Source organism: Gossypium raimondii, chromosome 7, assembly GCF_025698545.1.
Source record: "Gossypium raimondii isolate GPD5lz chromosome 7, ASM2569854v1, whole genome shotgun sequence".
NCBI lineage: Eukaryota > Viridiplantae > Streptophyta > Magnoliopsida > Malvales > Malvaceae > Gossypium > Gossypium raimondii.
This window is the reverse complement of record NC_068571.1, coordinates 13842778-13867769: the sequence shown is the minus strand read 5'-3', so window position 1 is coordinate 13867769 and position 24992 is coordinate 13842778. Positions and strand designations below refer to the sequence as shown.

At 34.5% G+C, this 24992-nt stretch overlaps 2 protein-coding genes across 3 annotated transcripts; both read left to right on the top strand.

The window, feature by feature from the left end:
• The first annotated feature begins 10446 nt into the window (after positions 1 to 10446).
• LOC128042498 (uncharacterized) lies at positions 10447 to 11564 on the top strand. Its single transcript, XM_052633850.1, has 3 exons — positions 10447 to 10678; positions 10772 to 11350; positions 11449 to 11564. The coding sequence occupies exons 1-3, from the start codon at positions 10447 to 10449 to the stop codon at positions 11562 to 11564; spliced, it is 927 nt and encodes a 308-aa protein (XP_052489810.1).
• Positions 11565 to 17108: 5544 nt separating this feature from the next.
• LOC105800898 (HMG-Y-related protein A) lies at positions 17109 to 18637 on the top strand. Of its 2 annotated transcripts, XR_008197597.1 has the most exons (3): positions 17109 to 17355; positions 17731 to 17803; positions 17911 to 18060. XR_008197597.1 is itself a non-coding variant. In XM_012632265.2 (2 exons), the coding sequence occupies exons 1-2, from the start codon at positions 17305 to 17307 to the stop codon at positions 18400 to 18402; spliced, it is 543 nt and encodes a 180-aa protein (XP_012487719.1). In that variant the 5' UTR covers positions 17133 to 17304; the 3' UTR covers positions 18403 to 18637. The 2 variants fall into 2 exon arrangements, 1 of the variants encoding a protein (XP_012487719.1); XM_012632265.2 differs by lacking the exon at positions 17731 to 17803 and having other exon boundaries at positions 17133 to 17355; positions 17911 to 18637.
• The last annotated feature ends 6355 nt before the right edge of the window (positions 18638 to 24992 follow it).

Here is a 24992-nt window from a genome sequence, read left to right as displayed (position 1 = left end):
CCCCACGCGTGCTGCGCCTCCGTGCCAGGTTCACACACGCCTTCTCCAGGCTGGCCACGTCCCTGACACCGTACGGTCGTACCTGCAGCAAACGTAAACGAAAAACGCTGCAAAGAAAACAGAGAAATTTGTATTCTTTTAATTTTTTTTAGTTTAGCTTTTTTGGCCTATAAAAGAAAAAGGCAAAAGCTTTTGTAAACGGTTACAAACACACAAAAAATGCATACATAGATTGAATACAAAAGAAAAAACAAATATTCAGAGAAATCGAAAGGTGAATAGTTTTCTTTCTTCCTTTTCTGTTCTTCACTCTTTTGATCCTTATTCGCTACAATAATAGGAGATTAGAAAACAAAGAGCGTACCTGGGGGTCGATCTTTTGCTCCCTCTGTCACAATTGGAGGCAGGCGAGGAATCGGGGTCTCCAAACGGGGGTTGGCTGAGCAGCTTACAGAGGGAGGTCTGCTTAGGGTTTGTAGATCTGTCAAAATGGCTTAGTGCCTTGTTTTTTTAATTTTATGCATATTATAAAACGACACCGTTTGAAGTCATTCCAATGGCTCCGAAACGGTGTCGTATTGTGCCATAGCCCGATGATCCAACCCGGATACGGCTAGATCTGCGTGTTCTGGCAAGGGAAGGGATATTTGATCGATTGGTCCGCCTATTTTCTGATGCATTTAAATAATTTCTTTTAATCCCTTCAATTTTGCTCCATATTTTGCTTTTGTATCCCTTTGGCCCAGATTGTGTACAGCGTTTTGGAGGGCTGGGAATATTTCCACATTAACCCTCCATGTTATTCGCGCATTGCACATTGGCCCTTATTTTGTTTATTTATGTTTTTTCTGATTAATTTTGTTTTAGTTGCAATTTAATCCTTTTTGTGTTATTTGTTACTTTTCAATTAGTTTAATATTTCCATTATTATTATTATTATTATTATTATTATTATTATTATTATTATTAGCTTTTTATTTAATCTTATTATATAGATCCTTTTATTTTATTATATGATATTATTTTATGTTTTTACCTATTAGTACTTATTTTCACAAACATTATACTATATACATTCTATATTATATTAGTATAACTTATATATATATCGTTTAGCTCCAAAATTTTCATAATAATATCTCATGTTTTTTATACATATATATAATATTGAATTATTTTATGTACAAATATTCTATTCCTTTCAAATTTGCTATTCTATTTCACTTATTTTAACTTTATTATATATTATGACTATATATACTATTATTTACATTAAGATTTTTACTTATATAAATCAAAATGTAGGTATTACTTTTAAGTTATTCACCTTTATTTCATTTTTTAATCATCATTAAAATTCATTCAAACATTTTATTTGTTTCCTTAGATCTATTACCAAATTGTATCAAATATTTGTACTATTTATTATTATTGTTGTCTTTTGTTGTTTTAAATTGATTATGAATTTGTGGGATGCTTAAATTTTAATATGGATGTTTGTATAATAGGATCAAAGTCGATGTTTGTATTTGCCTATTATTCGTTTAATTGCTTCTAGTTTAGGTTCGAATTATTAGATGTATCTTTATTCAATCATGTTCCGTTTGTAATAGTTGTATTTTATTAAAGCTTCATAATCGTTTTATTTTATAAACTTTAAAAAGGCTTGGCGTTCGTAGGTTCTCGAGAGAATTAGGCCCTAACTTACTGGGCTTCGACTCTTCTCGATGAATTTAGATGATCAAGCATCCATTTTATTAAAATCACGATTATTAAAATAAAATTCTTAAGGTTTCAAAATGTTTGATCCTAACTTACTGGATACAACATTTTGTTATCTCGTTTTTTAAAATAAAGGAAATGTTTGATGTTTAAGAATTTCGAGAAAATGAACCCTAACTTACTGGATTCGGATTTCTCGATTGACTTAAATAGTCGAGTATCCTTCTAAAAAGCACATGATCTTCTAAAAAGGAATAAATCTAATTTCGAAGATTGAATGTTCGCAGCCTAACTCACTGAGTGTGACAATTTATCTCTTCGAAATGAATGCGTCTTACCATTAAAGTTTTCTCACCAAAGGATCGTATCTTATAATCTTTTTAGAATTTCAACATTAAGACATCAAATAATCAATTTGGTACCAATTTTGGGCGTTACGAGGGTGCCAACCCTTCCTCGTGCGTAACCGACTCCCGAACCTATTTTCTCAAATCTCATAGACCAAATCGTTTTAAGGTGTATCGCTCACACCCCAATAAAGGATCGCTGGCGACTCCAATTTTCATTTTTTTTAGTCGACAACTAAACTTTTTTTTCTTCTTCAAAAACGGTGGTTTCGACAGCTTGGCGACTCCACTGGGGACAGCCAAGAGAGTCAGGCCGTAAAATTGATTGTTTTGTCTTATTGTCGAAAATTAAAAATTGGGTTTTAAAAAAAAATTTTACGATCTTCTCTTTGCATTTATTTGTATGATCATTGTAAATTGTGCTTTTATACCTTGGCATCATATTGCATAAAGACTGTTTAGTCTTACCCTTTTTAAGTGGGAGTGAGAAGCTACTCCTTCGTGAGCTTTTCACCTCCGTGCAGGATAATGAATCATTTTCGGGATACATCTGTACCTATGTCTTCGTGAGATTTTCATCTCCGTGCAGCCATAGGGAAATGTATTCCCCTAAACTGAACTCAGTCTGTAGGAGCCTATAATGGGTGAAGATTGAGGAATCCACTGGTTTGGGTACCGTGATTATTAGAACCAAGCCGCATATAGATAGCCTAGGAACCCAACCTAGGTAGAACTTCCCCAAACCCTAGGGATTGCCCGTATAAATGTTTGTTTCTCTCGTATTTGTTGCAAATTTTGTTTATATGTTATACTGACTTATGGTGTTTTATTGTTGTTTGCATGTCATTTCATATTCGAAAGAGTGTCGATTCAAGTTCGATTGTTAAATTAGGAAGTTTTTCATGGAGAACGACTTTCTTGATAAAGTGGAGGAGAATGCCATTGTCCGAATATGGTCAGAGAAAGTGCAATTGGAAAAGGGAGACAGTCTAGCTAAGGATTATGTGTCAGAGCTGTGGGACTACACTCGTATTAGTGTGACACAAAATTGCCTTCGGGAGTTAAAAGAGATATGGGAAAAATGGAATGATGAGACTAAGCATTGTTCTACTCTAAATATGGAGACTTGCCGTATTTGCTTGACATCAAGGTGGATAAGCAATTGTTTCGGGCCCTTGCTCAATATTGGAATCCTGCATATAGTTGTTTCAATTTTGGTAGAGTAGATCTGATGCCTACGGTGGAGGAATATACGACTTTACTACATTGTCCAAGGCTTCAGGTGAATAAAGCATATTCTAGAGCTGACTACGTCCCGGCATTTTGGAAGAAACTGATGAATATTACTGGCATGAGCGAGCAGTGGATCACAGCCAGGATCAAGCAGAAGGGGAAGTGTAATTGTATTCCATGGAAGAATTTGCGAGACTTGATTTTAGCGCATCCGGATGGGAAAAAGAAGGTCGATGTGTTTGCTTTGAGTATCTACGGGTTAGTGATCTTCCTTAGAGCATTGGGGCATGTTGATCAAGCGGTTTCAGCTCTCTTTGATCGGTTGGGTAAAGGGGTCACGCCTGTTCCTGCGATTTTGGCTGAAACGTTTAGATCTTTGAATGCGTGTAGGCGAGCTGGTGAAGGCAGATTTATAGGCTGTGCACAATTGTTGATAGCTTGGTTCTATAGTCATTTCTGGAAGGTCGAAAAAGTTTCGTATCGGGTTTTCTCTGGGCATTACTCCCCGTTAAAAGAGATAGTGGCTACGCCAAGAAGGGACGATATATTAGAGGAAAATTGGATAGCAATTCTGTAAAATCTTCAAGAGGATGATATGGAGTGGAGAGATCCTTGGTTGATTCCAGATGGAATTCTCTACCGTTGTGGGAGCTTTGATTGGGTTCCATTGCTTGGGATTTGGGGAGCCGTCGGGTATGCACCTTTGTTGGTCCTAAGGCAATACAATTCAAGACAGTTTGTGCCGGCAACGCATGGTTTAGCTCAATGTAAGTTCTCGTACCGAGGAGACAATTACAAGAAAAAGGTGAAAGAAATTTCTCAGGCTTGGAATCAGGTTCATAGATGAAAGGCTAGCTGTGGGTTCGATGACAACTCTAGAGTACGGTGAGTGGCGAAATAAGTGAATTAATGTTGACATTCCGGAGTTAAACTTAGAGGGTGTTCGACCAATGGAAGAGTACCTACAAGTGATCCCATCAGAGTTGGAGATTATAAAACAAGATTTTGAAAAGAGGAATTTAGAACTCGAAAAGAAAATAGAGCGGTTGGAAGAAAAGAAGATGCATTTAAGGCTAGACGCTGACGTCCAAAAGTTAGAAGCTGAAAAATTAAAGAAAGGGAAGAATAAAGTAGAGGAGGATCTGGATAGCTTAAAGACAGACTACAAAAAGCTACGAGTATCAATGAGAACCGCGGGGCTGGGAAAGACTTCAGAGCAATGGCGACAGAAGATCCAGGAAGAAAGAAACAAGGCCGATGGATGGGAAAAGAAATGCCAAAAGACTCAGTTACAAAACAAGTCCTTAGAGAGGAATCTGTTAGAAAGCCAGAGTGAGACGGATGAATTAAAGGCAAGAATAGCTAAACTTGAAAGGTCTCTTCATCGTTACCGAAATCGTAATACCATGGTAGAGCTAAGAGCGAGCTTGAACAAGATTGAGGAAACAAAGAAAAGAGTAGAAGAATTAGAGGCGACATTATAAGACTATGAGATGCGGGTTGAATTTTTTGAAGCGAATGAAGAACGTCAGAAAGAGCAACTCCACTATTATCAGACCCAAGTTAGAGATAGAGATCACGTTATGGGAGAAGCTGTGGCCCAGATTCGGGAGGTAGCCGATTACTTACAGACCTTGGCAGTACAAGCTGACACTTTGAGTGTAAAATACGAGTTGGAATCAGACCGGGGAAAAGAGCTTGCTTCGCTATTTAGAAAAATTAAAATTCTGAGCGTTAGGGCAAAACTGTATATGTAATCTATTTTATGTAAAGAATTTTGTTTTCTAAATGAAGTTTTCTAAATGAAATTGAATTAGAGTTGACGCCTTCTTGCATTCATGCATTGCATCATATGCATTAAAGTCCACTGAAAGACCCTAATTGGTTAAAATCATTACAGTTAACTTGGAAACTGACAAAAGCTCACCAATTAAGCATCAATACGGTACTCGTTGGAAAAATAAGGAAATGGACCAAAGATTAGAGAAACTGGAGCAAATGCAAAAGGATATGCAAGAACGATTACAAGTACAAATGCAAGAGCGACTAGATAAAATCCAAGAAGACATGATGGAAAAATTGATCAAGGCTCAAAAAGATGCGATGGCTGAATTGGCCCATCTACTGACGGGAGGAGTAGATAAAGAAAAGGGCCCTATGGTCGATCATGGAGAAGGTAGTGAGGATCCGTTATATCCTCCGGGTTTCACTCCACCAAATGTACGAACCCAAATTGAAATATACCCAAAAGGACCGTCTGTCATAATTAGGCCGCAACAATTACAAACTGGTGTCACGATCCCTACAATTTTCTAGGAACGATCGAGTTTAAGCCCGGGAGAAAACCCAATTAATCCTATTATTCCCGATTTTGATGAAACAACTGAAGAAAGAAAGGTGAACGCGGAATTGCCAAAACAGTGGGAAGATAGGTATAAATGGTTGGAGGAAAAATTCAAACCCTTAGAAAGAACTGATAGTAATCAGGGAATCGACACTAAAGATCTAAGCTTAGTCCCAGATTTAGTACTTCCTCCCAAATTCAAGATGCCTGAATTTGAAAAATACAATGGAACCAGTTGCCCCGAGGCCCACATCACCATGTTCTGTAGAAGGATGACTGGCTACGTTAATAACGATCAACTATTAATACACTGCTTCCAAGATAGTTTGGTAGGGGCAGCGTCTAAATGGCACAATCAATTGAGTCGTACCAAGATTGGTTCATGAAGGGACCTAGCACAGGCATTCATAAAACAGTACAGCCATGTAACGGAGATGACCCCCGATAGAATTACATTACAAAACATGGAGAAGAAATCAAGAGAGAGTTTCAGGCAGTACACACAAAGATGGAGGGAAGTTGCTATCCAAGTCCAACCGTCGCTCCTAGAAAGAGAAACTACGATGCTCTTTATCAATACCTTAAAGGCCCTATTCATCACGCACATGCTGGGAAGTGCAACAAGAAGCTTCTCAGATATAGTAATGAATGGCGAAATGATTGAGAATGCCATAAGAAATGGGAAAATAGAAACAGGAGAGAGTAACAAAAGGCTAGCCTCGAGAAGGAAGGAAAATGAGGTAAACAACATGAATGCGTACAATAAGTCGATTACGGTGAACCAGCTAAGAAAGGTGGTTGCTAGTCAACAAGGTTCAGCAAGACAAGAATCTGGCGTAAGACAAGGTACTGAGAAGCCCCAGTTCACACCAATTCCGATGTCATACAAAGAGTTGTATCAGAAGTTGTTCAATGCACACGTTGTCTCTCCCTTTTACTTAAACCCTTTACAACCCCCATATCCCAAATGGTATGATACGAACGCACAATGTGATTACCATGTAGGAATTACAGGGCATTCAATAGAGAATTGCACGGCTTTCAAGAAGGTAGTTGAGAGACTCATCAGCATGGGTGTTGTCAAATTGGATGACTCACCTAACGCAGAAAATCCATTACCTAATCATGCTGATAAAGGGATGAATATGACGAGTGAAAGTAGGGGAGAAGAAGTCAAGAACGACATTTCTGAAGTAAAAACTCTTTTAAAATGGGTTTGGAGAGAAATGGCGAAGAGAGGGCTAGTTATTTCAGATTTTGAAGAAAGGTATGGGATTGAAAACTATTGTGAATTCCACCCTGAAATAGGACATGAGATTCAAGAATGTGAGGGATTCAGGGCTCTGGTCCAAAACATGATGGATAACAAAGAGATGAGGTTTTATGAAGAAGTGAAGGGTAAAAGAAATATTTGCGCATCAGAGTCGGCAACGAAGATTTCTGAAATGAATCATTCTGTGATCATTATTTCATGCCCTCGGAGCAATGGGTCTAGGGTTCAGATAACACCAAAAATTGTAATTTAGAAACCGTCAAATTTCTCATATAAGGATAGCAAAATGGTGCCGTGGAATTATGGGTGCAATGTGACAATCTTGGGAAGAGAAGCGGAGAGAAATCATGAAATAGGTTCTTACACGTGCAATGGGAAACGATATGACACTCAAGCAGAATCGTCAAGAGAAGAGAATTGGAAGAAAGAATAGAGGAAAGGGAAGGCAGTGGAAGTTGAGCCATTGGTTAATGAACCAATAAAAGAAAAGGAGGCAAAGGAGTTTTTGAAGTTTTTGAAACACAGTGAATATAGTGTTGTGGAGCAACTGCATAAATAGTCGGCCCGCATTTCTATATTAGCCTTGCTCCTAAGCTAGAAGTACATTGAAGTGCACTGATGAAAGTACTAAATGAAACATATGTGGCTAATGATATTTCAGCAAGCAAGCTAGATCGGTTGGTCAACAATATAAGTGCTGACAATTTTATCTTCTTCAATGATGACGAAATATCGTCTGGTGGTAGAGGTTCTACTAAGGCTTTGCACATTACTACCCGATGCAAGGGGTACACACTCCCGGGGGTCTTGGTTGATAATGGATCTGCACTGAACATATTGCCTTTATCTACTCTTAGTCGGTTACCAATGGACAGTTCACACATGAAAGCATGCCAGAGCATAGTAAGGGCATTTCATGGAATGGAAAAGAGGGTTATGGGGAGAATTGAGGTACCGTTAATGATTGGCCCAACTACTTATGAGGTGGACTTCTTGGTAATGGATATTAAGCCTTCCTACAACTGTTTATTGGGAAGACCATGGATACACTCAGCCGGGGCAGTACCTTCATCGCTACATCAGAAGGTGAAGTTAGTATCAGAAGGTTGATTGATAACAATAAATGCGGAGGAAGATATCATCGCAACAGTAACGGGTGATGCACCTTATATGGAAATTAATGATGAGGCAGTGGAATGTTCTTTTCGGTCTTTAGAATTTGTGAACGCAATGTTTATTGCTGAAGGAAGCAGAATTCTGGTACCGAAAATATCCAGGACCACAGAGATGGGGTTGCGATTGATGATTGGAAGAGGAGCTTCACCTGGGAAAGGATTGGGAAAATATCTTCAATGAAAGATTGAAGCACCGATGCTGAAGGAAAAGTTTGATATTTTTGGCTTAGGATACAAACTAGACATGAAGCAGAAGAAGAAAGAAGTAGAGACAAGACAAGAAAGAAGAAGGGCACGTTTGAGCGGATATGAAGTTAAGTGGGAGCCTTTGACCTTTCCCCACATATTTACATCTTTTATGTCGGTGGGTTTATTCACCCTGAGCGAAGAGTGTCCAGAAGTGAAGGCATTGAAGAAATGTTGGAAAATGTTCATATCAACGCTCTAGAAACAATGGAGAAAAAGGCCCTGTTGGAGATCTGCCTTTACGAACCTGGGAGCGAGCTAAACAATTGGACTGCGGAAGAAATCCCTGTAGTCTTTAGGGCTTATTCAGAGTAATGCTCAGAACATTCTTGTTGTTTTTAGCCTAGAAATGATAGGAAATCCTTTGTGAAATAGGCTTGAGCCTGAATATCATTATTCTAATGAAATACATCCTTACATTCATTTCGAGCAATTATTTTTTTTCTTTTCATGCAAGTAAATATTTTCCATTTGATTGATTGTCTTCCAAATAATTCTTTCATTTGTAACCTTATTTTACAAATAATTATTCATAAATTTATATATTCTTGGTATATTCTTTGATATATTCCCTCATAGGTCCTCAGATATCAATGACATGAATGACGCTGCTTCAAACACAGAGCCTCTTTTTAAGCAAGACATCTGTTTAGAGGGATCTCATGACTTTGAAAATGACGAAGACTGTGGTATATCTCCGGACTTGTCAAGAATGGTAGAACAAGAGGATAAGCAGATCCTACCTTATAAGGAATCATTAGAAATTGTGAGCCTAGAGGAAGGAAAGGAGGTGAAAATTGGAACTGAAATCACCGCAAAGACAAAACAAGACCTCATTGAATTGCTCCGAGAGTTCAAAGATGTTTTCGCATGGTCATACCAAGATATGCCCGGGCTAAGTACTAGCATTGTGGTACATCGTCTACCCATAAAAGAAGATTGTAAACCAGTTCAGCAGAAGCTCAAGAGGATGAGACCTAATGTTGTGCTAAAAATAAAAGAAGAAGTCAAAAGGCAGTTCAATGTTGTATTCTTACAAGAGATCAAATATTCAGATTGGGTAGCAAACATCGTCCCTGTTCCCATGAAAGATGGAAAGGTACGAATGTGCGTGGATTACAGGGACTTGAACAAGGCTAGTCCAAAGGACAATTTTCCGTTGCATCACATTGATACTTTGGTAGATAATATGGCAAGCCACTCATTATTTTCTTTCATGGATGGCTTTTCGGGATACAATCAAATAAAGATGCACCCCGAAGATATGGGGAAAACAACATTCATTACCTTATGGGAACATTTTGTTACAAAGTAATGCCCTTCGGATTGAAGAATGCGGGAGCAACGTATCAAAGAGCTATGGTAACTTTGTTTCATGACATGATGCATAAGGAGGTCGAAGTCTATGTTGATGATATGATTGCAAAGTCTAGAACTGAAGAAGAGCATGTTCAAGTCTTAAAAAGATTTTTTTTTGAGATTGAGGAAATTTTAGCTTAAGCTTAACCCAGCAAAATGCACGTTTGGAGCCAGATCAGGGAAGTTATTAGGCTTTATAGTTAGTAGAAAGGGGATTGAGGTTGACCCAGACAAAGTGAAGGCAATCCGAGACCTACCTCCTCCACGCACGTAGAAAGAAGTCTGAAGTTTCCTAGGAAGATTGAATTACATTACTCGATTCATTTCACAATTGACTGAGAAATGTGATCCAGTATTCTGTCTTTTAAAGAAGCATAATCCGGGCGATTGGGATGAGGAATGTCAAGAGGCTTTTGACAAGATAAAGCAATATTTGGCTAATACTCTAGTACTATCACCGCCAAGTCCGAATAGGCCATTGATTTTGTATCTAACGGTGTTTGAGAATTCCATGGGATGTGTATTGGGCCAACACGATGAAACGGGAAAGAAAGAAAGGGAATATACTATCTCAGCAAGAAATTCACTGGCTGTGAAATAAGATACTCATCAATTGAGAAATTGTGTTGTGCTTTAATCTGGGCAACACGAAGACTAAGGCAATATATGTTGTATCATACGACTTGGCTGATTTCAAAGTTGGATCCTTTAAAATATATGATTGGATCAACTGCTTTAAACGGGAGAATGACTAGATGGCAGATCCTGCTCTCTGAATTTGACATAGTATATGTAAGTCAGAAGGCCATAAAGGGGAGTGCAATAGCTGATTTCCTGGCTAGTAGAGCCTTGGAGGACTATGAGTCTTTGAACTTTGATTTTCCAAACGAGGACTTGATGTTTGTGGCAAACACTGAAGAAAATCCTCAAAGGGATCACGTGTGGAGGTTAAATTTCGATGGAGCTTCAAATGCTACGGGTAATGGAATTGGGGCAGTCTTGGTATCCCCAAGTGGAGATCATTACCCTGTGGCTAGCAAGTTGGACTTTGATTGCACAAATAATATGGCAGAGTATGAAGCATGTATTATGGGCATTCGTGCAGCCATTAAACGGAACATCAAAATGCTAAGAGTGTATGGGGATTCTGTATTGGTGATATACCAACACAAAGGGGAATGGGAAAATAGAGACCCTAAGTTAATCAGTTATAGAAAGCTGGTCCTCGAATTGGTTGATGAGTTTGACGATATCACCTTCTGTTATCTCCCACGAGAGGAAAACCAAATGGCTGATGCATTGGCTACTCTAGCTTCGTTGATTCAGGTGAACATATTTGAGGTAATGAGGCCTATTCAGATGAGTATCTATGAAACCCCATCTCATTGCTACAGTATTGAGGAGGAGGGAAAATATGATCATCCTTGGTATCAGAGTATCCTACAGTATGTGAAGAATCGGGAGTACCCTAGTCAAGCAACAGAGAATGACAAGAGAACCCTAAGAAGAATAGCCATTGAATATGTCTTAGATGGGGAAGTGCTATACAAAAGAAGGAAGGATCAAGTACTGTTAAGATGTGTGGATGTCGTGGAAGCCAAGAAAATTTTGGAGGAAGTCCATGAGGGTATCTGTGGGACGCACGCCAATGGTTTCACAATGGCCAGACAGATCATGAGATTTGGATACTATTGGTCCACTATGGAAGGAGATTGCATTAATTATGCCAAGAAATGTCATAAATGTCAGATTTATGGAGACAAGATGCATGCACCCCCTTCACCACTTCACGTCATGACCTCTCCATGGTTGTTTTCCATGTGGGGTATGGATGTTGTTGGGCCGATATCACCAAAGGCTTCTAATGGGCATTGTTTCATCTTTGTAGTCATTGATTACTTTACCAAGTGGGTAGAATCCGCTTCATACGCAAATGTCACGAAGTCAGCAATCAGCAAGTTCTTGAAAAAGGAGATCATTTGTCGATATGGAATGCCTGAGAAAATCATATCCAACAATGCGTTGAATTTGAACAATAGCACAATAGCGGAGGTTTGCAGCCAATTTAAAATCAAACATCATAACTCGTCACCGTATCGTCCAAAAATGAATGGTGCAGTGGAGGCGGCCAATAAGAACATTAAAAGAATTGTGGGGAAAATAACTGAAACTTACAAGGATTGGCATGGGAAGTTATCATTTGTTCTCCTTGCCTATCGAACATCTGTTAGAACTTCTACCGGGGCAACACCTTTTTCTCTAGTTTATGGAATGGAGGCAGTATTACCCATTGAAGTTGAGATCCCTTCTCTACGGATGTTATCTAAACTCAGTTGGACGAAGCCGAATGGGTCCAATCTTGATATGACCAGTTGAACCTAATAGAAGAAAAGAAGTTAAGAGCCATTCACCATGGGCAAATGTACCAGAAATGAATGATGCGAGCCTATAATAAAAAGGTTCGCCCCAGAGAATTTCGCGAAGGAGACTTGGTCCTAAAAAAGATTCTTCCTATGCAAAAAGACTTTAGAGGAAAATAGATGCCAAATTGGGAAGGTCCTTATGTTGTAAAGAAGGCATTTTCCGGTGGAGCTTTGATCCTAAGTCAGATGGATGGTAAAAGTTTGTCAAACCTCGTAAACGCAGATTCCGTCAAGAAATACTTCACTTGAAAGAAAAGGGGACCAAAGTGAAAACCCGCAAAGGGCGCTTTGCTTCCTAAAAAAAAGATTTGGAGAGGCTAAGGTGAAAACCCGCAAAGGGCGCATTGAGACCAAAGGGCGGCTCAAATATTGATCGGAATGGGGCATTAGGTGATTTGAGCTGCTCAAATTTTGATTAGGGCATATGATGATCTTGCTATACCTGAACCAATAAGAAAGGGTATACGACATCTTGGAGTATTGACAGAGTATTGCAGATCTCCTAAACACATATCAAACTCAAAATGGTCTTCAGAAAGTTTGTACAGAGAAATTCAAGCTGCGATAACTGGGGCACCTAGTTCTTATTTTATTGAATGTGTTATTCTTGAAAATACCTTTTTCTTTTTGTTGAGATACACATTCTCAATCAACTTCTTTGTTATTCTTCTTTCGCTATCTTCGATATTTTATTTCTTTCGAGTTATGATCAGAACCAACTTTATTCTTATCCATTGTTATGATCTTTTTGCAAACATGTTGCATTGGAATAATGATTAATGGACTAATAAAACTTTCACAAAAGAGAATTAGGCCCTAATTTACTGGGCTTCGACTCTTCTCGATGAATTTAGATGATCAAGCGTCCATTTTTTTAAAATCATGATTATTAAAATAAAATTCTTAAGGTTTCAAAATGTTTGATCCTAACTTACTGGATACAACATTTTGTTATCTCGTTTTTTTAAGATAAAAGGCAATGTTTGATGTTTAAGAATTTCGAGAAAATGAACCCTAACTTACTGGATTCGGATTTCTCAATTGACTTAAATAGTCAAGTATCCTTCTAAAAAGCACATGTTCTTCTAAAAAGGAATAAATCTAATTTCGAAGATTGAATGTTTGCACCCTAACTCACTGAGTGTGACAATTTATCTCTTCGAAATGAATGCGTATTACCATTAAAGTTTTCTCACCAAAGGATCGTATCTTATAATCTTTTCAGAATTTTAACATTAAGACATCAAACAATCAATTCGGTACCAATTTTAGGCGTTATGAGGGCGCTGACCCTTCCTCGTGCGTAACCGACTCCCGAACCTATTTTCTCAAATCTCGTAGACCTAAATCGTTTTAAAGTGTACCGATCACACCCTAATAAAGGATCGGTGGCGACTCCAATTTTCAATTTTTTAAGTCGACAACTAAAATTTTTTTTGTTCTTCAAAAACGATGGTTTCGACAACTAGAAATGCAAGTTTCGTAAGATTACATGGTAAAAAAAATGAACAACAATAGTATTAAACAACAGCAACCCTTACTATCTGTTCATTTTGCTTGGATTACTCTTATTCAATGCCATGTTCGACAAACATTTTACTTGTTTGCTCCAACATTGAACTCTTATTGAACGCATTTTATCAATTTTACTTGTTTGCACCAACATTTTTGTATAAGGATTAAATTACTTAGCTATATCATCATTCAAATACATGAAAATTTTGATTGATCTTTTAAATTTTATATTGATGTTAAAGTGTATATAATTTCTATTACATCAATAAGAAATTAGATTGGATCTAGATATTCAAAATATTTTTACTTCAATATCAAAATCAAAAGGGTTTATGAGTAAAAATCATTTAACTACAAAAATAATTTGAAGGTTTGTTTAAATAGAAGGTAAAATAGTTTAAAGATTTTTATAAGTACATTAGCCAAAATGAATCTAGATTTCAATTTTTCATATATTTTTACATGCTAACGAGAAAAAGGCTTGCATAGATGACTAGACTAGAATGAGAAACACAATGTTACAAGTTCTATCAAGTAGTTAAATACCCATTTTCCCTCAATTTTATGAGCAGCCAAACAAGGAAGAATGAGAAACACAATGTTAGAAGTTCAAAACCATAATAATTCAATAAATCATGATAAGATACAACATGCATTACTTACAACTGAACATAGCATCGAGAAACATTGAAAAAAATAAGTTGTCAGAAGAGAAACATGAACACTATCAACTTCTGAAGAAATCAAATAGATGAAACCTGGAAAATGAGAATAGAAATGGATAAAGAACTAATCATTCCAAGAAAATGTCCTTATCAACCATGTAAATGCCAGATAAAATCTGCAGCTTTTGAATAAATGAAAATAGATCAAAACCAGTGGAAAAATGAGGGTAATGAACGATTTCCTGTAACTCAATACAAAAATCTTACGATGGACTGGTGATTAAGTTATAATGTCTCTGTCCAATCAACTATCAACATTATGAACGATACCCTTAATTTAAATTGCATTAAATAGATGAAGATAGGTACAAAATATGATCATGCTTTCATTAGTTTTTAAGGAGAATAACTATACAACCTTAGAAAATAGAAACTCAATTATCTGTTGCCTTCAAAATGTAGGGACGGACTAATAACAAAGAAAACCAAGAGAAAATTACAACTACAAACTTAAATATTAAATATTCGAGATCCATTGTACCAATTCGATATTAAAAATTTGAAACTTTGAAATTATAAATGAACGAAGCATACTAAATCAAATTAGATTTAAATTAAATATAATATCATTGACTTACTATGGTAAGCAATCACCAATGATTTGAGCACACATATATGCATAATATATATTTTTCTCAATATGGTAAGATGGTCCATCCTCATGCAGATATAGCATTAAAACTATATTATATAATATATTAAGTGCACTAAATTACATTTTTTATAATTAAGTGCAATGAGCGGGTTTACGAACCAAGAAAAAAATCAGAAAAAAATTAGAAAAATTTATGGGTTTTGGTAAATATTTAATATTCTAGTTAGTACTGCAAGCAAGAAGACAAAAAATTAGAAAAAAAATCACTATCAAAATTCAAGAATCACTATCAAAACACCATGAAAGGGACATTAAAGTTTAGCAATATAAAACCAGTATCAATATTCAAAACTAAAAAGAAACCTATTATTTCTACTAATTTAACAAAAAAATTAGAAAAAAAAGGAAATCAAAATGGGAGAAGAGTTACTTGAGGGAGGACTGCTCACATCGAACCACTATCCGATTGTTTCTCTTCTCAAGTTTCCACCTCAATCGAAAGTAAGAGAAGGCCTTGTTGAGGGCATTTGGAGTTAGAAAAATGATTCTTAGATTGAAGGCCTTGTTAGGGTTTGTCAAATGGAGATAGGGTTGGTGAGGATAGAAGCATGAAAAAGAAAGAGATAAGGTTGGGAGGAAATGGGAAGAAGAATGAAAAAAAGAGGAAAATGCTTCAGACGTGAGAAAGAAATTATGGTAAAGTTGAAAGTTTGACCTAATTTTTCACCCACCCATTCGCTGAATCATTATTTTGTGGGGAGACCATCGAATTGTAAACGACAATTTTGCCTTGAACAATCCCATATGGAATAGGGCTGTAATAGCTCATTATAGCCAGCCAAACAATGGCTTAGTGATGGGCCCACTGAATTCAGCTGTAATGTATTAGTATTACAACCAACCAAATATGCTGTAAAGTAGTATATATGGGTTCCAAGAATACAAGAAATCCACAAATTGACCTTGAATTCAATTCCCATCTCTTGAACATAGTTAACCCGATCAACAAACCCAGATCCAAATCCACTTTCTAACTAAAAGCAAGCCATTGAAAAATCCCCTATCTATTCTCCTGTCAAAAACTAAAATGGTGCTCTCATTTTAATTATTGTCAAAATCTCCCATTTATCCTCCTGTCTTTCTAACTCAAACCAACATATAAACGTAAATAGTGCTCTCATTTTGATTAATATCAAAATTTTAAAAAAATTGTAGATCTTGTAAATTTTACAGAATTTTTAAAATCAAAATTTGTCACTTTGTAAATGATGTGAGCTAAATTTATTGATTTTTTAATTTTAAATTAAAATGACAAAATTTGTAAATATGGAAGGCTAAAATTGTTATTTTTTTATATTTAGGATCAAATGGATAGATTTTGTGGACATTAGAGTGCTAAATTAATTATTAGACCAATAAAAAAATGACATTAACACTTCCGTCAAATTTCAAATGACTGTTAATGAACGTTTGGTGACAAAAAATTTGATTTGAATAGTTTTGTGATTATTTCTATACTTTACCCTTATGTATTTTGATTTTAGTTTTGATTTTTTAATTCATATATTTTTAATTTTAGAATCATGATCAAATTGTCAAAATATGTAAACATTAAGTATTAAATTAATTGATTTAAAAAAATTATAACTAAATTAACAAAATAAAAATATTGAAAATTAAATTTATTATTATAATATATCACGTCAATAACCAACCACATTTTAACAATAAAATAACTAAATTATGAAATTGACTTTAACGGTAAATTAACAAAAGTATTTGATGATGTAAATATAAACCCGCTTTTGAAAACATATTATTATACTAATGAATATATATTTAATTTTGTATAATATAATTTATGAATTTAATAAAATTTATGGTTAAACGGAAAATTATGACAACCTAGAGTTATGCAAGCACAAGGCTAAATATTTTCGATGAAATTTAATCATTTATATTTTAAAATTAAAATCTTAAGACCAATTGCAAAATGGGGACTACTCTAGAGAGTAGAGAGACAATGGATAATCTAGTGATTTCCCTTTAAAAAGAAAGAAGAAATAATAATACCGCCACATCATCGATCCAAGTGAACCCCTATTCTAATCGTCTGAACCGAATCTCATCCGTCCATTTTTATCCAAAATAAAATATCATCTTTGCAAAGTGATCATCAAACAGTATCTAAAGCTGTGTTGGCTTTGGGCTTTAGTTTTCAGTGTAGAAAATTTTGAAAACCGAAGAGAGAAGTGAGAGATTTTTTGGGGACTGACAGCCCTTTCAAGTTCAAAGCTTTGTTGAAGGAATTTTTTCTTTCATTTTCGCTATTCTTTTTGCAAAATTAATGGCTACTGAAGAGGTCAATAACCCTCCCTCACTTCCTTCTTACCCACAGGTACACATCTTCACTCCTCACAAATTTTTTCCTTTCTTTTTTTTTTTCTTAATGATAAGTCGATGATCAAAATTTTGATCTTTAAAGTTTTTGTGTGTGTACTTTTTGATGGAATATAAAAGAAACCCATTTTCATTCAACCTCAAATTTCATGGATTTTGATGTAATTTAAATTTTTTTACTGATTTAATATTTCTCTTTTATTTTCTCATCTTCAATTCAAATTTTTTTTGCAGAAATTTCTTCATTTTCATTGATTTTTTTCTGATATTTTCTTTTTATATATTTTTTAAAAAGACACTTTGCCTTGAGAATTGTCAGAAAATTTATATTTCCTTTTTTGTTTCTCATTTTCATTTTTTTTTCTGGCTGCAGTTTTGATGTTCATCAAAGAAGTTTCTGTCGATCTCATGAGGATTTTATTTTTCGTTTGTAATTTTACATCATAGTAACTTCTTGACTTATTTTCCTCCACTTTTAAGCATAAAATTTAAGCTACCTAGCTTAAAAATTGCTTGAAAATCGAAATAACTCGTCTTTAATTTGATCATGCAGCTAATTATTAATGCCATAGAAGCATTAAACGACAAGAATGGTTCAAACAAGACCTCAATATCCAAATACATAGAGTCCAAGTACGGAGATTTGGCTGCTGGCCATTCCACTCTCCTTTCTCACCACCTTAATATAATGAAAGAAAGTGGGGAACTTGTGTTTTGGAAAAACAATTACATGAAAGCTGATCCGAACGCTCCACCAAGGCGTGGCCGTGGTAGGCCTCCAAAACCCAAGGTCCCATTGCCACCTGGTATGGTTTTAAGCTCTGCAAGGCCTAGGGGCCGCCCTCCTAAGAACCCCAATGCTCCCCTTAGGTTCCCCAAGCCTTCTGGGAGTGGGAAACCACGTGGAAGGCCAAGGAAGATGGCTCGACCCGAAGGGGGAATAGCTGCCAGCTCCACAACTATGATGTCGGCCTCCGTTAGGCCTAGGGGACGTCCGCCTAAGGTGAAGACTTCCGCATTCACTGAAGTCAGTGTTGGACATTAAACAGTATTCTCTTCAACGGTTTTTAACTTGTAGTGGTGATTTACTATTTACTTTATGTTTATTTGTTTGTTTTGTTGTAGAATTTGCACGGTGTTTGTTAGTTTGATAATCGTGTGTGTTTTTAAGTGTCTTCTAGAAAATTTAATGTAGTTGTACTTGAGGCTTTGTACTTTTTTCTTCTTCTTTATTTCTTTTAAATTGAAAGTCCTTCTAAAAAGGATGAGTTTGACGACCATATCGAACTTGTTTATCCGTGTTGTGAGTTTGCTTCAATTTTGAATGAGATGCTTGTTTACTCATTACCCATGATACCCAAACTCTTCATTTCCCTTGAAATATAATATTTGTGTATCAAACATATTTGGACATGATTCGGAGGCTAAGATATGTAAAAATTGAGCATGATCGTATTACACATATACATATACCCTTGTCAACATTTACCCCGAAAGTAGGTAAAACATAGATGCTTGCTAAGCCATGTGTTTGCTTGCCTAATATTTGTTAATAGCATTTAACTATACTGTTCCTTTGCAATTATCTGTAGCTGTTTTGAAGTTAAGAACAGATTCTGAAATTAGGTGACACATAGATGCTCACTTGCATTAGCAAGTAGCATGGACTTGGTCACTGGTTAATTTGAGCTTGGCAGAACAACATGCATGCAATGAAAATATGATTTTTTTTTTTGGGTCTTTGGTTAGGCATTAAATTGTAAAATTATTAGTGTTATCAGCTCTTTCATGGGAATTATTGATTTTCCCATTCTCTAACCTTAGATTTTTACAACATTTTTTCCTGAAATTCAATGTGTTGTCGAATGCATGTTTGTGTTTGTTTCTGGAATTCACTTGGAATTTAAGAACATAACTTCGTAAAGTTTCAAAAAAAAAAAAAAAACATAACTTCAAAATTAAAATAGACGATTTCATTTTATAATTACATATGATTCCCTTTAGAATATTGGTTTGAATGGAAGTACGAGGTTGTCTACAAAGGTGGGGGAGGTTTTGGATCTTTTTAGGTTTGGGATTGCTTTCACCATAATTCTACGTTCCAACAACCTGTATAAGATGGTGATGGACGCTTTCAACTTTGACCAAAGATAACGCTGGAAGGGGTTCAAATTGTGTTGTTTTCAGATTTAGGTTAAGTTTTGAATAAGTTTTCTGATTTAAGATATTTTCAATGTTTTCTTTATGTTTATGTCATATTTTTATTTAAACTTTGATGATATCTTAACTTGTATAAAATGGTGGTTGCAGCTTTTATCACACTTATTAAAATATATTTATATAATTAATATCAATATTTGTTAGCAAAACTGGTTAAATAATTTGATTACTGATGCTTTTCTATATTATCATCTTGATATTTAGAATAATTGATTCAATCAACTCCAATATTTTATACTAGCAAAAAAAAATCAATATTTTAACATGTGACTTTACATGTTTATTTTTAAAATTTTAAATAATATATTTTTATATATTTTAAAAATATATATTTACTAATTAAATGATAATAGGTCATAATAAGACTTTATTGATTTGATAAATAATTGAGAGAATAAAATAATATTTTAGAAGTAATGAAAATTAAAAAAGTGAGAAACAGTCAATAGTAAAATGTTAAGTAATTAGATAAGTTATTTTTAATTTGAATACGAGTCAAAATTTACTTATAAAGAATCATTATTTAAGCATTTCATTGTTTTTAACATAATATTTCACAACACAAAGATAAACAATATTCACTATTATAAAAATATTATTAAAATCAAATGATAGTAAAACCATGGAATATCAAATAATAATAACCAAACATCTCAAATAATAATGAAAATCATACATTTTTTTTGTGATGGAAACAAAACATACTAACTAATTTAAAATGTTTTTTTTTTGAAGATTTTGGCATATTCCCTAAAGATGAAGTTGTAAGGGTGAAAGTTTAAGATGAAAGAGGAATTGGATTTGGGGGACGACTTCGAAAGGTTTTAAAAGAAAAAAAAGAATCATCATGCTGATAACATGTTATAAATAAAGAGAGATGGAGAGAATAAAGAACAAAGAAAATATGAAAGCAAATAGAGAATGTACTTTATTGATAAAAATGGATGATTACAATGCTTCATCAGTGCCTCTATTTATAGGCATATGAAGTATAAAAGAAGTAGAGATCTAATTCTAATAACTATTAGAATTTAAAGTATATCAAAACTTTATCTTGATCATGATGGACATCCACTTAATAAGATATTCATAACACTCCCCCTTAGATGTCCATTTGTAGATAATGTGCCTCGTTAAAACCTTATTAGAAAAAACCCTATGGGATAAAAACCTAATAAAGGAAAAAGAGTATACAATCTTCTATTACAAATTGCCTCATTAAAATCTTTTACCAAGAAAACCCAATGGGACAAAACCTTGTTAAAGGGAAAGAGTACAACTTATTTTAGACTTCCCCTATTGCCATTACATTACATCTTTGAGTTGACGCATTCCAATCTTGTGTAATAGTCTTTCAAATGTTGAAGTTGACAATGCCTTAGTAAAAAGATATGTTAAATCATCACTAGAACGAATTTTTTGAACATTTATATCACCTTTTTTCTCAAGATCATGGGCGAAGAATAATTTTGGCAAAATATGTTTCGTTCTATCACCTTTGATGTAAACACCCTTTAATTGAGCTATACATGATGCATTATCTTCATATAAGATAGTTAGCAACTTTTCCTGTAAAGGCAAATTACATATCATCTGGATATGTTGGGTCAATAGCCGTAGCCAAACACACTCTTGACTTATCTCATGCATTGCAATTATTTCTGTATGATTTGAAGAAGCAACAACTAATGTTTACTTTGTTGAACGCCATGATATGACAATACCCCCACATCTAAATAAATATCCTGTTTGAGATCGACCTTTATGTGGATCTGATAAGCATCCGACATCAACATAGCCAACTAATAGGGATGTTGAATCATTTGAATAAAATAACCCTATATCAATGGTCCCTCAGAAATACCTAAATACAAGTTTAATTTCATTCCAATGTCTATGTGTTGGATAAGAACTAAATCTTGCTAACAAGTTTACAACGAAAGATATATCAGGTCTTATGTTGTTTGCAAGATACATCTATGCCCCTATGGCACTTAGATATGGTACTTCAGGACCAGGAAACTCTTCATCATTCTCGCAAGGGTGAAATTGATATTTATTCACATATAATGATCGTACAACCATCGAAGTACTCAATGGGCGTGCTCTATCCATGTAAAATTTCTTTAATATCTTTTACTTATAAGTTGATTAATGAACATGAATTTCATCTTTTAAATGCTCAATTTGTAAGCCAATATAAAACTTTGTTTTTCCAAGATCTTTCATCTCTAATTCTTTCTTTAAATAATTTATTGTATTTCAAAACTCTTCAGAGTTCCAATAATATTTAGATCATCAACATAAACAACAATTATCACAAAATTTGATCCAAACCTTTTATAAATACACATGGACAAATTGGATCATTTTGTAACATTCTTTTAACAAGTACTCACTAAGACGATTGTATCACATACGTCCAGATTGTTTTCATCCATATAAACTTTTTTTTAATCTGATCAAATAATTTTCTCAAGAAACTCTATATCTTTTTGGGATTTTAAATCCTTCAGGGATTTTAAAACATTTAGAGATTTTCATATAAATTTCACTATCAAGTGTACCATATAAATAGGATGTAATAACATCAATTAGATGCATGTCAAGTTTTTCACGTACTGCTAGCCTAATAAGATATCTAAACGTGATTGTATCCACCACAGGAGAATATGTCTCTTCATAATCAATGCCAGGCTTTTGCGAAAATCATTGTGCTGCAAGGCGGGCTATATATCTTACGACTTCATTAATTTCATTTCATTTTCACACAAATACCCATTTATATCCTATCGACTTTACACCTTTAGGTGTTTGGACTACAGGTCCAAAAACTTCACATTTAGAAAGTGAATTCAATTCTGCTTGAATTACATCTTTCCATTTTGGCCAATCTTTTCTATTTTTATATTCCTTAGTAGTTTAGGCTTAGGATCCTCATTTTCTTTTGTTATTTCAATAGCAACATTATAAGCAAAATTGTTGTCGACAACTACATTTTCTTTGGTTCCATCTTTTTCTCGTACTGACATAACATATCGAGATCTCTTTATTTTCATCATTTCCACTTTCACTTTTAGGTACCTAATCTCTTTTTGAGTTTAATAATTAGTTATATCATAGGTCTCTTCAAGAACCCCCGCCTCCACTATATGATCATCTTGAATGTTTGCTCTTTTTTTTACAAGGATTTTTATCTTTGGAACCAACCGGTCTTTTCTTTTCCACCAACAGTTTGCCCTATTAAGACATCAATTCGTATTGGAGCATTTTCAGCTGGTATGTGAGATTTAATGAATCTGGTAGTTGATTTGTAAAATGAATTATCTGTTGAACTTCTAGTTCACATTGCTTTGTACGAGGATCTTAGACATTAATAATTCATTTCAAGTACTTTATTAATCCAAATTTTTATTCTCTCCTCCTGATGTTGGGAAAACTGACAACTCATGTCATAACCAAATATCGAATTAATAGCTCAAAAATATTATAAGGAGACTCATATAAATATAGATTGTCAATATCTTATGATGACTCATCTTTGTGCATTGTGGTGGAGCAGTTGAAACATATACTGCACATCTAAAAATTGTAGGATGAGAAGTATTTGGCTCTTGACAAAAAATCAATTATAATGGGGAGTATTTATAATTTATTCGCTTGATGTGTACAACATGTAAATCAATACAATCTCATGCTAAAAGAGACAGTTTTGTTCTCATAAGTAATGATTTAGCTATTAGTTGGAGGCATTTGATAAACAATTCAGCTAAATCATTGTGTGTGAACACGAGTTACAGGATGTTCAACTTTTATCCTAATTGACATATAATAATTATTGAAAGCTTGAGACATAAACTCACCAACATAAGCAAGATGAATTGTTTTAATTGCATAATCTGAAGTTAATTATTTAAACATGCAATCTTGCAAACGATAGGTTGCAAATTGATAATACATATGTGATTATTTTTTCTTATTTGGTAAAACTTTACCATGTCAACCGCTTGGACTATCAACAACTGGCCATTAGAGGTGTTTATGGACTGCTTCAAATCGAGCTTATTTATGATATTAATACACTTTATACTTGTCTAAATCTGACTTGATCCAAAATATGAGTCTAAAATTTTGCCTAAGCCCACTCGTATTTGTAAATGCCTAGCCTATTTTAAGTCCACCCATATTATTTTTTTCAATTTTTAAAAATATATTTATATTATTTTAATTTAATATTTAATAATTTAATGAATTTTTATTTATTAAAATTATATATATATCTTAACTTTTTTTTTTAATTTTTACATTATAATAGTATATAATACTACTATAAATTTAATTTTTATGTGTTAAATTACATAATATATAAAAATAACATAATATAAAATATCACTAATTTTAAACAGGCCAAATTTTTTCCCCAAACCCATTTTTTTGCCCTAATTTTTGCCCAAATTCTCCCAAATTTCAGATGGGCCTTCTGGCTTTGACGGGTAACTTGGCCCATGAACAGGTCTAGTTGCCATCCCTCCCACCTCAACCTCTTTTTCACTATTTCTTTTATTTTCTCTGGGAGTAGTGTATTCAAAGAGTTTCACATCTTTTAGTGAAGCCATTTGAGTTGTACTTATATAGTATTACTTGGTATTGGGCTTATAAGAGCTAAAATGGGAAGCATAGTCGAGTGAAAATTAGTTAATTTCTTCCCCCTCTTGCACGTGAAACAAGGCTCAGTCTGTTTTTGCTACAATCTCATGATTTTCTTTCCATCTAATGTTCAATTTTTTTAAAAAAAGGTTCTTGTTGAATATTGAAGGATAGGCTATCCATGGCATATTCTTAAGGACAATACTAGTTACATCTCTCATCTCCATCTTTCTCTTCCATTTATCTCCTGTCATTTCCCCTCTTTTATGCATTCCCCTCTTTGTTGTCATTGTTCTTATTACTTCTTTCATCAACTTTTGGTTGTTTTCCCTACATGAAAAGACATTTTTAGAGTGATATTTTCTTGGCCTTGGTGTAGCTCTTTGGTTCCCCCTAATGGAAGATCTATTTGAGGTGTTCGCTTCTTCACTGGTTGCAATTTTTATCTTCCTTTGTATTTTAAGGTGTGAAGGGTTAGTTATGTTTATTCAATTTGTTACGAGACTCAATGCTCTAAATCAAGGCATTTTGATTTGAAGGCTAATGCCAATTTATGTTAGCTTTGATATCTGAAGACTTTTTTTTTGTAGACTAATCACTATCCCTCTTGTTTTTAATGAGTGGGTTAGGAATGCAGGCTTTGGTCACTTTGTTATTTTCTTACTTTGTTTGTTTACCATTATCATCTTAGTTGTTTCATGACATATAAATCAATATAGTTAGTTCTGCACCAGTTTTGACTGTATTGGCCGATGCATGTTATTCCAA

Excerpts from the sequence above, each read along its gene's own strand:
- LOC128042498 (XM_052633850.1), top strand. The coding sequence starts at position 10,447 with ATGACTAGATGGCAGATCCTGCTCTCTGAATTTGACATAGTATATGTA. Across the intron at positions 10,679-10,771 it reads TGGAGCTTCAAATGCTACGG|AGTATGAAGCATGTATTATG; the intron begins GTAATGGAATTG and ends ATAATATGGCAG. Across the intron at positions 11,351-11,448 it reads CTGTGGGACGCACGCCAATG|ATTTATGGAGACAAGATGCA; the intron begins GTTTCACAATGG and ends CATAAATGTCAG.
- LOC105800898 (XM_012632265.2), top strand. The coding sequence starts at position 17,305 with ATGGCTACTGAAGAGGTCAATAACCCTCCCTCACTTCCTTCTTACCCA. Across the intron at positions 17,356-17,910 it reads CACTTCCTTCTTACCCACAG|CTAATTATTAATGCCATAGA; the intron begins GTACACATCTTC and ends TTGATCATGCAG.